This window comes from Phalaenopsis equestris, unplaced genomic scaffold (genome assembly GCF_001263595.1).
Source record: "Phalaenopsis equestris unplaced genomic scaffold, ASM126359v1 Scaffold000256, whole genome shotgun sequence".
Classification (NCBI taxonomy): Eukaryota; Viridiplantae; Streptophyta; class Magnoliopsida; order Asparagales; family Orchidaceae; genus Phalaenopsis; species Phalaenopsis equestris.
This window is the reverse complement of record NW_018164698.1, coordinates 160,352-177,483: the sequence shown is the minus strand read 5'-3', so window position 1 is coordinate 177,483 and position 17,132 is coordinate 160,352. Positions and strand designations below refer to the sequence as shown.

The 17,132-nt window shown below is 32.9% G+C and overlaps 2 protein-coding genes across 6 annotated transcripts in view; one reads left to right on the top strand and one right to left on the bottom strand.

Annotated features, from left to right (window-relative positions):
- Positions 1-304: 304 nt before the first annotated feature.
- Positions 305-11,326, top strand: LOC110024401 (SAC3 family protein C). The gene is made up of 9 exons (XM_020724342.1): positions 305-574; positions 927-1,027; positions 2,429-2,650; positions 7,577-7,801; positions 8,536-8,621; positions 9,643-9,739; positions 10,149-10,241; positions 10,497-10,651; positions 11,120-11,326. Exons 1-9 carry the CDS (start codon positions 379-381, stop codon positions 11,184-11,186), a joined length of 1,242 nt encoding a protein of 413 aa, XP_020580001.1. The 5' UTR covers positions 305-378; the 3' UTR covers positions 11,187-11,326.
- An 865-nt stretch (positions 11,327-12,191) lies between these two features.
- Positions 12,192-17,132, bottom strand: part of LOC110024399 (tyrosine-specific transport protein-like) — a 65,477-nt gene continuing 60,536 nt past the window's right edge. For 2 of the 5 annotated variants that reach the window (XM_020724338.1, XM_020724340.1), the window contains exons 11-14: positions 15,677-15,827; positions 15,473-15,557; positions 13,401-13,529; positions 12,192-12,523 (exon numbers count right to left, since the gene is read on the bottom strand). In XM_020724338.1, the coding sequence (XP_020579997.1) occupies positions 12,342-12,523; positions 13,401-13,529; positions 15,473-15,557; positions 15,677-15,827 (547 nt within the window). In that variant the 3' untranslated portion in view covers positions 12,192-12,341. Of the gene's footprint in view, positions 12,524-13,400; positions 13,530-14,458; positions 14,567-15,472; positions 15,558-15,676; positions 15,828-17,132 lie in introns of those variants that run through there. The other 3 variants (XM_020724341.1, XM_020724339.1, XR_002293992.1) reach the window with 2 other exon arrangements.

The following is a 17,132-nucleotide window of genomic DNA, read 5'->3' as shown; positions in this document are numbered from 1 at the left end:
GACAAAAATATCCAATATTTCATGGTAGATCAAAACACATAGAACTTCCACACCATTTTGGGCTAGAAGTTGTTGCCAACACAACTATTACAATCAAAGATTGTTTCATAAAAGAACAAATTGCTTATGGATTCACAAAAGCTCTCAATTTACAAAAAGTGTAGTATTTTTGCATTAAGGGATTATGCTAGTTGTTAATGTAAAATATTTTAATATTCATATTACTTTAAATATATGTGAAAGTTTGCTTTGTGAAAAGCTAAGAAAGAAAAAAGAAAATGATAATATACATAGTTTTTTTTTATGTGATGTAAAACTCTCCATTTGACTCTTTGCTTTCCAACTATAGAGTGAGAGGATCCTACAACGAAGACGAAGATGGAGAAAGGGAGGATGAAAGGAAAATTAGGGTTTCAGCGGGCAAATATTGCCCGAACGCCTCCCGCATTGCCTTCCGGCGGCAGGATGATCTTGGAGAACAGTTCGTCAACCCGTGCTTCGGATCCCAAATTCGAATCACGGGAATCTTTGAATTCCTCAAACGTGGTTGGAACGTGCCCAGACATGTGCCCAGGTACTCTAACTTCTATTATTCAGAGCAGGATCCGATTTGGTTTCTTTCTAGTTTTCTGAGCATGCGACATGAATATATGTTGCTTTTTCATATTATTGCTTTTCCTCAGCTATCCTTACAAATGGATAGATTCTTTTTATTGTAAAGCAAAGTGAGGCTGAGAAGTCTTATAATCTAGCCTTACAGTACAAATGAGCTCTCTACAGATTACTCTTACAGAACCATTAACCGCCTGAAATGAAAAAAAAAACTTGATTTCGTGGTTTCCAAAACAGACTTTATGATTTTGTTATACACTGCGTGATGTTTTGCATACATGATTCAGATTAATCCGTTATCTATAATTGTTCAGCTAAGGAAAGGGCCCAGCGTGAAAGGCTTAGAGACTTGGCAGTGTTTGAGAGGCTTAATGGAAATCCTGGAAAAACATCTTCAAGCCTTGCCATAAAAAAGGTGGATTTCTTATTGTTGTGAATTTCTGATTGAGCGTCAATTTTTTTATTCATTAAGCACAGAAATTTCTGTCAGTCTGAGCAACTCAAATTCAGAGTGCTTTTTTTCAGTTTAAATCTCCAGAACTGTATCTCTTTATGCTTCAGAGGCTTACTTGTTTACTTATGAATGAGTTCTGGTGTAAATCAAGAGTTCATCATGTGAAAAGTAAAAACTCACTCTATATTGAATCAGAAAAGACTTGACATTCCAGAAGATTCTGCCACTTGAATCTATTTTATCAAATATTCCGTTTATCTTGCTATCCTTGCCTCCTTATAGAGTGCACATCATGCCCAATTTATTCTATCAGTCTTTGTTATGAACCTAGAATATCTAGATTCCTCTCATCTCAGATAAGAGTGAATTTCCATTCTTCACCACGGGCATTTATGTTGGCAGTGAAAGCCTGCTTATGCTTTTTAACGGTACGATGCATATTTCCCATAATGTTCATTGTAAAAAGTAGAAATTCACTTAATATTTTAGTGAATAAAAAAAATGAGTTTCCAAGCAAGGAGGCGAAGATTCAAGTATATCAGGCTTCAAGTTAGAAATTTTTAATGATGTCCCTTGGTGTTCCTCTCTTTTTGGGATGGATCATTTGCCACTTGTTGGCCTAATGAAGTTATTTAATTTTTGGTTCTATTTTCATCTAATAGTATTATGTGATTGCTTGGTGTTGTACTCTTTTCAGTGACTGGTGATAAAATTTATATTCCTTTTAAAAGCTGACATCTTTACTAATAAACATTTAATCCATGCATCATAATCATTAACTTGTAACTCCTTTAAGTGCCCGTGATATTAACTGATTGTCCTATTCCATATTACTTTCAAGGACTTTGTTCGTCTTAACTGCCCACTTCTAAATTTAAATTCATTTCATTTGTTTGAATAGCATATAATGAATTAGTATCTGTTTCATAGATATTTGCATGGGTTTTATAGTTAATGGCTAATATAAATTAATTCTTAACCTTCTGTTGGCTTCACTAAAATGGTACAAGTAGGTGCAAACTCTGATATAACTTGCTATTTCATTCCCTTGCTCTACATGCTACTATCCTTCTTCGTGCTTACCTAAAAAAAGAGAGAACACTCAAATGAGGGCATAAGAAAAAGCTGCTTCATATAAGGCATATTTGATATTTGTGGCATTTACATACGCAGAACACAATTCTTATGTATTTGCATATCTCACACCTAAACTTTCATATCCCTGTTGTTCTATCGAGTTTTGAATATACTTGATGTATTTATGATAGATACTATAGGTATTTTGTCATCATCATCTCTAGTAATTTCTGTCAGTAGCTCTTCATATCATCCTGTACTTTCTGACCCTTCAGGCTGCACTAGTTTTGCAGGACTTTGTCAAGCAATGAAGTTCATTCATCAGATCTAAGACCTCCTTTAGTATTGCGGAACACACTAAAATATCTTCTGAACTTGTTGGATTCATTAGAGTATCCATTTGAAGTTGTGCATGATTTCGTATTTGATAGGACGAGGTCTATTCGGCAAGATTTGAGCATGCAAAACATCATCAATGAAGATGCGATTGAAATGTACGAGGACATGGTATTATTTTTTTCTCGGAAGATTTACGTACACACCTCTCAATTCTTATGTCTTTACATATCTAACACCTAAACTTCAATTTTGAAATACATGCTACCTTACCTATGCATGAAAAGGTGTATTTCACTTTTTTAAAGTTAAAATGATGGTATTTCTTATGTGATATGGATGATATGGGTGGCATAAATGTGGGTGTTAGATTTGTAAATGCGTAGGCATCATGTGGTATGCATGTAAATGCCTCTTTTTACTTTTGCATGTTTCCTCATACATGCTTGTAAACTTACATGGTTCATATCTGTAACTGGATATGAAGAAATGCTTTATGGACTAAAACGTTGTGTGTCAATGCATGGTTGCCAAAAAATAATATGTGGCCCACCCAAATTTTTATCATTATCATATTTGAGAACTGAACTTTCTGGCTGAGTCTAGTATTCTTCAATATCTTAGCTTTTTCAGTGCCATCAAACTTTGTTTAATCCTAATTGTGAATTTTTTACTTATCATGCTACGTGTTAAGTTTCAGTTATCATTAAAAATGTCTTATATAAGGTTAAAAGGTACATTCACACTGCCCATAAAAAGAGGGTCAATATATTTATTTATTTTTGTCCCAGCCATAGAAGAGTTTGAAATTTGTGGAAAGTGAAACTATTTCGCCATGAACTTCGACTTTGCTTGATATATGATAAGGTTACATTATTAGAATTTTGATTTGTTTTGAGAATGAAACTAGGAAACTATTCAAATTGAATAATGCTAGAATAGAACCATGGTGAATCTTATTGATGTAAATAGTGGTATAAATACCTATTACAGGATCTATTAGTAAGGAAAAAAATAAAAAACATGATACAGTAGAAAAGGAAAAAAATTATAAAGAATTCAAGCTAGTAACTCAGAATAAATAGGAATTAATAATTGCTAAAACTAACAATCAATAAATGTTTTAAAACTTCCCCTTAAGTTAAATCATAGATGTAAGTCATGTTCAACTTGGATTTGAAATCGTCGAATAGTGGCCGAGGAATGTTCTTTGTGAGAATATCTGTCAGCTGACCACTAGATAACGCAGTAGCAATATAATAAGATATTCAGTGGACTGAGATAAACTGCAACTATTGGGTGGAGTTTTTCTTTTGTGTGTTTTTCTCTTTGAAGAAGTAGAGCCCTTCAACCCGCTTAGCAATTTTAATCATCCTCCCTAGACAACGATCCTGAAATACACATATCAAATTTTTAAATTTTGGGATTTAAATTAGAGAAGATCTGATTGTTAGATAAACTCAATCTCAAGACAGTTAAAGGGGTACGGAAGTTTTAAATTTTTTAGGGAATTCTATTGATAAGATAAATGACGATAAAAATGTTATCGTTCTAGAAATGTTTTGGGACATTAGAATGAAACATAATGGAACGAATAACATCAAAGAGATATTGGTCTTTTCTCTTGACTGTCCTATTTTGTTGAGAAGTGTCAGTATATGAGTTATGATGGAGGATGCCCTTACTTACCAAGAATTCTCTTAATATAGAGTTAAAAAATTCACGACCATTTTGAGTCTGAAGAGCTTGATTAAGAGTTTTGAATTGGGTCAAAATGAAGGTGTGGAAGTTTCTGAAACTGATAGTAACTTCAGGTTTATCTTTTAAAATATAGACCCATGTCATCCGAGTTTGGTCATCAATCAAAGGAAACACAATTTATTGGTATATCTGAGAGTGCAAGAGGGTCTCCATAAGTCACTATGCATAAGTGAAAAATGAGCAAAATGTGTGTAATTGTGGGGTGGATAAGGAACACGATGATGTTTAGCTAACTGACGTGTTTCACATTTGAAATTAAAAGGATTTTTATTAGTAAACATCAATGTATATATTTAGTTTAGATACGGGAAATTAGAATGACCCAAACTACAATGTAACAACATAATAGGACATTTAATGGACTGAGATAAATTGTAACTACTGGGTTGAATGTCCTCGTTCTCCATACTTTTCTCTTGGAAGAAGTAGAACTTGTCAATTTGCTTAGCAGTTCCAATCATCTTCCCTGAACAACGTTCCTAAAAGACAGACATCAGAAGAAAAATGAGCGATACAATCAATAACATGTGTCAGCTTACTGATAGATAAATGATTACACCTTAGCGGAGATACATATAACCCAGATTCCGGAGTTAAGACCGGTTGTTAAAACAATGCACTTTACTAGCAAAAGGACTTTGAGACCCGTCAGCAATTTTAACAATATCTTTCCCTGAGAATGGATAGTATGTCAAGAAGGCTTGAGAGCGTCCAATCATGTGGCTCGTGGTACCTGAATCAGTGATTCATAGAGTAGAAGGGGCAAAAGAAGTGAGTGTGATGAGATTGATGTCTCGACGAACGTGGGAGGCCGATAGGCCGAAAGAGAGCCGACTAATCCAAGTATCTTGATTAAGTGCTCCATTTGACTTATAAGAGCATTGGAGGGTTCCAAATTGTTCTGTGTAGAGGTCGTTGTACTATATTGGATTTAGAATCTGTAGCGAGACCGTTGGCAGAGAAAGCTTTCGCCGAAGGTTTGGATACAGGTTTCGTGTGAAGCTTCCAACATTTATCACGAGTGTGGCTGGGTTTATGACAGTAATCACAAGTGGGGTGACGAGCTCAGGGTTGAGCGCTATTAGAGACCAAGGCGTATACTCTGACAGAAGGAGTGGAAGCACCAAGCATTATAAGTCTTCGGCTCTCTTCACGATGAATCTCAGTGAAAGCAGCACAAGTATAAAGAAGAGGATCTCGGCCAAAGATACAACCTCGGACTTCGTCAAGATCTTTGTTGAGGTCTGTCAGAAATTGGAACATACAGTTCTTTCCTACAATTTTTTTGGAAGAAAGATAGGTCGGTCGGTGATTCCCAAACGTAGTCATAATACAGGTTTCATTCCATTCATGATGCAACTAGCTCGATCATTGTTTTGCCTCATGGATTTTCTTAGATACCTCATAGAATTGGTTGGAATTCCCTACATCTGAGTTGATATCACATGCTGTCGTCCAGAGGGCACTAAAGAGAGGAAAGAACATATATGATTGACCAATCAAAGTCTTTACGGAATTGATCAACCACGACAGGAACATAGAACTCTCCACTTCCTAAGCTTTATATGTTGGGTCAGTCTTTGGAGGTTCACGAATCACACCAGTGAGTTGATTGAATTTCACAGTACCTTTGATGAACAAGGTCACATATTGGGTCCATTGGAGAAAGTTACTGTTGTTTAATTTATGGGTTGCAATCAAGAAGTTCATGTTGTTTTCCTGTTCTTCGGTCTACAGAGGAACGAAGTTTGGAGATGATCCTCCAGTGGAATCAAGAACATCGTTTGATGACCACTGTGTTGGAGGAGTCCGTCGTTACTCCGATTGAGCCAAACGAGATGTTAGGTTGTCGAGACATCGTAAAGTTCTGACTGCTGGAGGAATATGACCTCTAGAAGGTTCCTGCAGCACCTGGTCGGCTGGAAGAAGGTTCTAGGAGGGGCTCCGACAAACCTAGAGGGAGGTCGGTCAGTTAGGTTGTGTTTCCAACGGTTAGAAGGTGCCCCGGGTGATCAGAACAGAGGTTTTGGTTGGTCATCGGTCAGTTGGGAGGTGATCTGGCGGCTGGGGAATCAAGGGTGACAAGATCTGGGCGGTTCGTGCAGACCTTGAAGCAGACGGGCCTGACTCTGGCCTAGCTGGCTTAGGAGAAGGGACAACGACAAGATCTGGGTAGCTCTGACAGACCCTGAAGCAGCGGGCCTGAAGCGGGCGTAGCCGGCTGAGAGGGGATGGTGGAACCACCAGGGGCTCCGACAAATTAAAGGGATCTAGACTAGCTAGTCAGCGGCATGGAGAGGCCCGAAGACAGCTAAATTAGGACCATGGCTCTGATACCATGTTCAAATAGAATCATGGTGGATCTTATTGATGCAAAGAGCGGTATGAGTACCCATTACAAGATCTATTAGTAAGAAAAGAAATAAAAGCAGGATACAGAGAAGGAAAAAAATAATAAAGAGGGGTATGATACCATGTTCGAATAGAACCATGGTGGGTCTTATTAATGCAAAGAGGGATATGAATACCCATTATAGGATCTATTAGTAAGGAAAGAAATAAAACAAGGATACAAAAAAGGAAAAAAATAATAAAGAATCCAAGCTAATAACTCGGAATAAACTAGAATTAATAATGACTAAAACTAGCCATTAATAAATATTCTAATAAATTGTTACTTCTTTCGAGTGATTCATGGTATCGTGGCTGTTAAATTTTCTCTAAACTATTTTTATTTTCTTCATTTTTAACCTTTTAGAGGCCATGTTGAGTGTTATGCGTTTCAGCTTTAGTTTCTTCCTTTCGTTATTCATATCATCTTCTAAACATTTAGGGCTTATTTGGGATCATTTTTTTTCTTTGGTTTTTAAAAACATGTTTGTGTAATGTGTTTTAATATATTTTATTCTGTATTTCTATAAATAAATAAATATATTTTTTAAAATACTCAAAATAAATTTTAGTTGCTTGATTATTTAAAAAACAATCATATTATAATCAAATATATCAAATATGTTTTGTTTGTTTCAAATCAAAACATAACATGAGAGAGAGAGAGAGAGAATAAAAATAAAAGTGATCCCAAATGACCCCTTGACCTTTACTTTTTGGGATGCTTAAAGAAAATTTGGCTTGATGCATTACGATTCTTGAAATTTGTTGAAAGCACAGGAAGCCCTGGAGGAAATTTTTATATCCCACCACAATTAAAAATATATTATGATCTCTTTATTTCCGTATTCAGAACTTGCCGTAATATAGTTTTAATTGAAGACTCTGACTGAAATGACTCGTTAAACTACTATAATATTTACTACATCTATGATGTATCTGCAGGTCAAATTTCATATTATATCCCACCAGAAGCTTGCAAGGCTTCGCAGTGGACGAGATGGTTCTTCCTCCTTGCATTATCTGAACTTGGAGCAGCTTACAAAATGCCTTCTGTCACTTTATGAAGTTTATGATATTAATAGAAGGCTACAATTCACAAACAAGCACGAAAGTGAATTTTATTCATTTTATCTACTCCTCCATCTTGGTTGTAAGATCCCAATAATGGTTAATCTCTGGCTTGACAAATTCTGCTGTGAAGAAAACTTTCATGATACCTTTATGATTTATTTCAGGAAGATCTGCTTACATACCACTCAATTTCTATCTATTTACATGTCTAACACCTAAAAACTTCATCTTTGGTATATATGGCACGCTAAATATTCATGAAAAGGTGCATTTCACTTTTTAGAAGTTAAAAAAGTGGTATTTTTAATGTGATTTGAAAGATTTGAGTGGTATAAATGTAAAAGGCAAAGCTTAGGTGTTGGATTTGTAGATGCATAGATTTTTAATGTAATGGTTAGTCTCTGGCTTACAAATTCTGCTGCGAAGAAAAGTTTCATGGTTCCTTTATGATTGATTTCAGGAAGATTTACATACATACGACTCAATTTCTATCTATTTACACATCTAACACCTAAAAAATCCAATTTTTACATATATGCCACCCTACCTATACATGAAAAGGTGTATTTCACTTTTAAAATGTTAAATTAGTGGTATTTGTAATGCGATTGGAAAGATTTGTGTGGTATAAATGTAAAAAAGCAAAGTTTAGATGTTGGATTTGTAGATACATAGGATTTGGGTGGTATGTATGTAAATGCCCCTTGATTTTATTAATTGAATGTCTGGTATTAGCAGCCCCTTGATTTTATTAATTGAATATCTGGTATTAGCAACCACTTGATTTTATTAATTGAATGTCTGATATTAGCTACCACAATTATGTGCAGAAGGAGTCTCTTTCATTGTGGTTTTGCCGTCTACCTTCTCCGATTCTGCGGTCAAAAGAAATGTGTTTTGCAAGGACTCTATTCAGGTTCTTCTTAGTGCATTTATATAATATTGGGCTACTGCAGTGAGATTTGGATTAAGTTTTTCTACATCATGAAACTTTGATTCAATATTTAAGTTAGATCATAATGCAAATCTAAATAACAACTTGTCATCATCATCATCATTGTGCTTATTACAATAATTTTTTGTGCAGTCTTTCGGAATCTTGTTTTAATCTTCATGCTCAATGTTGCATGTGACTTTTACTCTTACTTTATACAGATCTTTTAGGGGCATTTACATACATAGCATACTACTTTTATGTAATTACATATGTTACACCTAAACTTTCATTTTTTACACACATAGTTATCAAATCTTTCTTATCACATAAAAAATAGCACTATTTATACAGATTTTTTTTGGGCATTTACATACATAGCACACTACTGTTATGTATTTACATATCTTACACCTAAGCTTTCATTTTTTAAACACAACACTCAAATCTTTCACATCACATAAAAAATAGCACTATTACCACTTTTTAGAAGTGAAACCCACCTTTTCAAGCATAGGCTTAAGGCACCAAAGTGCTATGTATATAAATATGAAAGGTGTGAGATATATAAATACATAAGAATTGTGTGCTGTGTACGTAAATATCCCAATTTTTTTTGCAAAGCTTGTAGCCATTTTACTTTTGAAGTCTTGTTCTTCATGTTCCTTTCACAGTAATTATATTTTCTTAACCTTTTGAAAAATAAATAAATATTTGAAATTCGCCACAAATTTTATATGCATCACTCCTTCAATCTCTCTATGTTTATTGTTTCGATCTCCTTTTTTTATCTTAGTTTTTATCACCCACTCATGTTAATCATTTATGCAACAATTAACTTAATTCTTAGTTTTTTTAATCAGCTTCTATTTCCTCTCCCCCCAAACTCACTCCAAACTTAAGTCCAAAGAAAAGTCATAAAGAAAGATAAACTTGTCTTGGTATGAACATCAACTGTGGTAAATTTTATATTTCTGAGAACTCTCACTTTTACTTTTGTTAGGTACTTCCGGATGGGTGATTATAAACGCTTCTTTGGTATTTTAGAAACAGAAGCATCCCAAATGCAGTTGTGCCTTATAGAACCCTTCCTCAACGAGGTTATCTTCTAAACATTCAAAATTTATCTCTGTTCATGTAAATCTTGCCAATCAATGCATGTTTTCAACAGGCTACTTCAAAGCATGCTTCCGTAGCTACTTACATTGTGACCACAGTTTTGAAATGTTATTAAATCTGTTTAGTATCTGATGCAATTTATCTTCAGCATTAAAGTTTAGGCGTTAGGTGTGTAAATTCTTAGGAATTGAGTGATATGTTTGTAAATGTCCCTTTTTTAGCGTCCATTCGTTCCATGTCCATCCTTGGAGTTTCCTCGATACCTCGGACCTCTTATTTCCAATTAGATGCAGATTTCTTTCAATGCAAATTGTCTTACCTTTCGCGTTTTGGATTAGTTGATTATGCTCAGCTTACTTTACTAATTGCGAGCACTTTTGATTCTTCAAGGTTCGTGTGCAAGCAATATCATGTATTAATCACAGTGCTTACAAACTTCAACCTTATCCTTTAGAACATCTGTCTGAAGTGCTAATGATTAAGGTATTGCTTCCCTTTCATGTTGTCTTTTACTTGAATCTGTAATATCTTGTTTTCTAACTTGTGGTTTGTTTAGGACAATTTTCTACCTGTTTTGAATTTCAGGCCGTCACCTTAGTTCTGTTTGGAAAATAATTTTCCTGTTGTGTTCTAGAAAAATGCTGCTTTTTGCAACCAAATCTGTTAAAGTGTGGTTGTAAAAATTGTGCCGCATTTTTTGTGTTGGTGAACTGAAATCAAGCCGACTTAAACTTTCAGGAGCAGGAGCTTGAATCCTTGTGCTGTGAATGTGGCCTGGAAGTAATTACAGATGAGTTTGGGTGCAAGTTCTTGCCGGTCAAACAATCCAATCTCCATCATCCTAAATCCGACTTAGAAAGCTACCGCCTAAAAATTTCAGATAAGTTTCACAGGTACTGATCCCTCATGGGCTGTTTGGATCACCTTTATTTTTTGTTCTTAAATATATATATTGATTTAAATTAAAAAATTATTTGTTTTTAAAAGTCAAAACATATAAAATTTGTAACATAGTTTTCTAAAAAATAAATAAAATAAAATATAAACAGGAAACAAAAGTGATGCCAAATGGGATTTGTTGTTTCAGAGTTGTTTATGTTTGAACTCGCAGATGAATGTTGAAAGTTTAATATTACAAACCTTAAAATTAATTTTTACATATATACCAATGTAGCTATGCATGAAATTAAAGTTAAAAATTTGGAATGGTATAAATATAAAAAAAGTAAAGTTTAGCCTGTTTGATATGGAAAAACATAGAAATTGGGTGGGTATGTATGTAAATGTCCCCTGCGGCATATTTCATTTCTAATTAATACATCCATCAAAACTTTTTATCATTTATCAATCATATTATGCAGTTCTCAGACAAGGGAGAGCTCCAGCAACAAAGCTGTCCTGAAGGAATTGCCAAAAGCTTCAGAGTGATGATTCTAAACTCGTTTTCTGGCGCAAAGGAGAAAAGTTTCTGGCTCAAATTTAAAGTAATTTCCTTTAGAACCAAACAAATGCAAATAATATTTACATATATGCCATTCAATTTTTATATATTTAAATATTCAATGCAGGAACTTTAATTTTTACATATATGAGATCTTATTTATTTATGGATGAAAAAATATATTTCACTATTTAGAAGTTAAGATGGTGATATATTTTTTTTATGTGATATGAAAAATAGTTGGGTGGCTAAATGTAAAAAATTAAAGTTTCGGTGTTAGATACGTAAATGCATAAGAATTGGGTGGTATTTATGTAAACCAACGCACGAACCATTTATTGTATAGTTCTGCTTACGTTAAGGAAGCTGACTATGCATGAATAAATAATGTGCATTTATGTTTGAGTGATTGAAAATGGATGACTGGTTGGTAGATTTGTAATTAACAAGTTCTGAATGGTATGTACCTAATTGGCCCATATATATATATAGATATAGTGAATGCATTGTGTGAAAATTGAAATGTATATAAATGTTTAAATGAAACAATACCAAAATTGATTTTTAATTTTACATGCAATTCAAAATATGATATTGGGGCATCTACAAAGTTTGCAGACTATAATCAATGAAAAAGTTTTTGATTTTTTGTATTTTAGTTTGAAATAAAACATATTTAAATTTTAAAAAAATGCAAGGAGCCTAAAAGTTATTCTGAATTTTTTTAAAAATAAATGGAAAAGTTTTTAAAATAAAATATTAAATAAAGATTTACATACATACCTCTTATGTATTTACATAATCAACACCTAAATTGCAATTGTTAAATACATGCCATCTTAATTATGCTTGAAAAGGTATATTTCACATTTTATAAATTAAAAAAGTAATATATTTAATGTGACATGAAAGATTGAGTGGTAGAAGGTGTGAGCTATATAAATACATAAGAATACGTTGAAAAAATACTAAGCTGAGAATCATGCTTTGTATCACAACTTACAATAATTGTTCCCCTCATAACATATACATTTATTGAACAAGCTACTAGTAAAGAAAACTAAGGGATTATAAACAAAAGCATTTAAATGGAGTTTATATATTTTCAAACAGTTTTGCATAAATATTTGACAGCATTATTGTTAAAGACGCACAAAATTCTCAATTAATTCTGAAAAAATAATGATGAAGGCAACACCCATGACAATGGTGAGTGTGACTTTACCTCCAGGAACCAATGGAGGAACCAGAGATGTAGATGAAGAAGAGGAGTACCTCTCTGACCAAGACATGGCACCAGGAAGAACACCAAATAGCACAAGAACTGTCACAAAATCAAAAATAAATTAAAGGAAATTTACATACATACCACAGTACTTTCTGAATTTAAATATCTAATGCCTAAAGTTTGATTTTTACATTTCTAACTCTCGAATTTTTCTTATCACATGAAAAATACCACTATAGCTAACTTTTTAAAAATGAAATAGACATTGTGATTATGGGTAAGGTGGTATTGATGTAAGCTACAAAATTTAGGTGTTTGATATGCAAATACATAGGAATTCTGTGGCATATGATAATCTTCCAATGAATAAATAATATAAATTGACAACAGCAACAACAACATTGACAACAGCAACAACAACATTGACAAGCCTTTATCCCACTAAGTGTGGCCGGCTACATAATCATTTTTCTCCATTGTGTCCAATTGAGTGTCATATTTTCATTTAATTCTAATAAATTAAGATTAATTTTTATACAATATGCCCAAGTTTTTTTTTTGTTCTACAGTTGTTTTTCTTAACATAAGTTGAATCTAAAACATCTATTGTCCTAACCGGATCATCCGATGACCGACGTTTAAAGTGATCAAACCATCTAAACCGACTATCTCTAAGCTTGTCCACCACTAGAGCTGCACCAACACTATCACGGATATATTCATTTCGCATTTTGTCTCTAAGTGTCAAGCCACTCATCCACTTAAGCATTCTCATCTCAGCAAAACTTATTTTTGTTTTATGCTTCTCTTTTAAAGGCCAACATTTTGCACCATAGAGCATTGCAGGTCTCACCACCAAGTCAAAGTGGTACTTTTCTATCACACAAGTACCGCTTAGATTTGAAAGAATTTATTCTCAAGTTCATTTCATATACAAAATGACTGAATTCACTGATTGTTGATGAACTCATACCTCCATAAGTCCCTGCGAGGTCCAAGGCTTTGAAAAATATTTCTGGATCAAGCAATGCTAAGATGAAAGGTGGCACCAAAGTCAGCAAGTATGGCAGAAGCTTGTTCTGTCCTGCTGGTAGCTTCAGCACTGCAGTTTCCTCAAAGGAACATAAGAAATGTCTTACACATAATATCAGATGCAGAGTCAGTTTTTAGAAAATATTGAAATTGAGCGTGCATTGTCATCTACCACTTTTTTTAGATAGTAGGATTTACATACATACCACTTAATTCCTGTGTATTTACATATCTAACACTTGGACTTCAATTCTTACACATATGGCACCTTACGCATGAAAGTGTATTTCATTTTTAAAAAAGTAAAAATAGTAGTAATTTTGATGTGATATGAAAGATTTGGGTTGTGTAAATGTTAAAAATAAAATTTTGGTGTAAGATATGTGAATACATATGAATTGGGTGAAATGTATGTAAATGTAACTTTTTAATAACATTGTCATTATGGATATATTATTAATTTGATAGTAATATTCTCTATGTGAAATAGTTTGTTTGGTTCAATGTACTCACAGAGTTTAATGCTAGTTAGAATAATCAACAATGAGTTGATTTTATTTTCACTTTTTGTCTGGTCATCAAGATGGTGGAAATCTAGATATCGTCAGAATTAGCTATTATTTTGATGTCTTAATGTTGAGTACAATGTTATTCATACTAATTTAATATTGGAGATAACATAAATTCAAGGGTTAAAATCATGCAATAATGGTGTGCCGAGGCATGATATTTTTTGTGAGATGAGACATAAGCCTCGATATAAAAGCATTATATAATTAAAAAATAAAAACATAGGAATAATAGTTTTAGTTCACACATAATATCATAAAAAGTCATACATGTATACAAAAGCTCAATAATAAACAAGAAATCTAAGATAAACAATAAATATAATTAGTAAATCTAAAATAGATAAACATGTCATAAAGCAAATTAATTATGACCTATAACTCTGAATTCCAGAGTCACTTCCACTCCCATCACTTTGAGGCTACTTACATTAGAATCACATCATAGTTGATTGCGTTCCCATGTCCCTCATCCTCATTGTATCAACATTGTCTCAATCTCCTTCATCATTTTCAATCTCAATCATATTCTTCTACCCTAAATAAAGAATTCATGAAGTATGAATCATTTGTAATTTTACATTACATAAACTTTTATACTAAAATTTTTTAGTAACTTTTTGCTGACTTTTGTTGTTCATGTTCCTTCATGAGAAAAAATAACATTGAGATCAATCGTGATTGTTAAGTTCAATTTTCAACTTCTACAAACCACTTGTTCCCCATTGATACATCGTTAATAACTACGAGAACATCATCAACCTCCAAAACTTCCTTCCTAAGATGTATATCTTCTAATATCTAGTTGTATCTTCAAAAAAATGCGTATCTTTTCAGCCAAACAAATTTAAAAGAAAAAATCTTTAAAAATGCCTCAAGGAGCATGAGCTCTTCACTAGTTGGAAGCACAGGTCACTTCTTCCTCACATGAGACAACAGAATTGGAGCTTTTTATTGTCTCAGTCTGAGGCACGCCTCAAGAAGCATAACTTCAAATATTGATCAAATCAACAAATTTTGTTACAGGATGACATAAAAAAGCATACTTTATCTAGTTTTAAGACTACCCTCCCAATGCTAAATTATTCTCTACCCGGACTTTTAGCAAAAAATAATGACGAAGAAAAGCAAAAGCAACAAAAAAGAAAAACTTTTAACATTACCACAAAAACAAAGGCAGATTTACGTGCGTAGCAAACAATTCTTATGTATTTACAAATCTCACATTAGATTTATATATGTACATACATAGCACTTTGGTGTTTTAAACCTATGCATGAAAAGTTGAATTTCATTTTCAGAAAGTGATGATAGTGCTACTTTTTATGTGATATTAAATAATTGAGTGCTACATGTCGAAATATGAAAGTTTATGTGTGGGATGAGTAATTACATAAGAATTGTGTGCTAGGTATGTGAATGCCCCAAAACAAAAAGCACTTACAGTCAGCAATGAAGTCTGTGAGTCCCAGAACAAATCCAATATATGATGTTCCTATGGCAAGAAATGAGAACACCTCCACGATTGGCTACATAGCAATTTGTCAAATGAAGAATGATTAACTTAGAATGTCCGCTTCCTCTCAAAACTAGTTGCTGATTCAAAGCAGTTCTACAATGGTTCGGTTTAACGGGTGAGTCAACTCACCCCAACTATCCCATTATTCGATCGAAGCTGCTCGAGCGGGTCGGTGATATTTTCAGCGTTCATCTCGAAATTTGGAAGAGTACCAAGTAATACAGCATCCCAGATAAGGAACAAAGCAAGAGGAACAGCTGTCCCGAAGACAATAGCAGTCCTATGATATGTATATATAAAACAAAAACAAATTTTACCAGCAGGTTTGTAATGTCATCAAACAAAAAAAACCAAAACATGCCCTTTTTAGTATTTAATGAGCTATTAAACTCAATCTTTGTTTTCTACTTAACAAGAGATATTGAACTGGCACTGTGGATATAGGGCTGCGAAATTGCGCAGCTCATAGAACAAATTTAAAATCAAGCACTTGGTTTGTATAAATTAAGTTTTTTGGTAATATAAACTGACACAGCCGCTTGTAATTCGAGGGACTTCATCGCTTACAAGGCAGCTGCTGCTTTCTTTCTTTCTTTTTTTTTTATCCATTTGCATTTGGCGTGCTAAGGTTATCCTATTTTTACTTTCTTCCAAGTCATTTTCCTTTATGTGGCTGAACATTTTTTTTTATTATTATTAATTTTCACATTGTCAGCTGCCAAAACTTGTTTTTTAATAAAATATTTACATACATATCACTTGATTCTTATGTATTATCTAAAATCCAAATTTTAATTTTTACGTATAAGTTATAAGACGCTTAATTTTAACATTAAAATTTTTAACTTTTCTAAATAAAAATAATGATATTTTTCATGTGATATGAAAATTTTAGGTGGCATAAATGCAAAACATAAATTTTTTGTTAAATATGTAAAAAAAGAAAAACAACATTTATTCTTCCCTCAAGAAGACGGAAAAGAATAAAATGGAAAATAAGAATTGACTGGTATGTATGTAATGTCCCTTTTTAATATAATTGGTTCTGAAAGGAATTGAAGAGTTCTCTATAAATTTTTTAAATACAATCACATAAAATTTAAAAATTATTAAAAATTAACACAATAATTTAATTTGAATAAAATTAAACTATGTTGAATAATATATTTTTAATTTGAATTAATTTAATTTAATTTAATTATCCAAATAATACTAAAAAACTGACAATAAAAAATTCTTTCATAACTTTTCACTGATTATTCCACAAAACTGGACCAAAAAAATAAAAACAGATTTGAGATAGAACTCCACAACTCTTATTCAAACAATAAAAAAATAAGCATTTATATACATACCACATAACTCTTATTATCCGTTTACCTTGTTTTTGGTAGTCAAGGATAAATGCCAATTTTAATTTTACATATTTAACACAAATTTTATTTTTATATTTATATCGCCCAAAATTTTCACATCAGATAAAAAATATCAGTAATTAAACAAAAATAAAATAAGATACACCGTTTAATACAAAACTCAGGTGGCATATATATAAAAAATAAAGTTTGGATATTAGATATGTAGA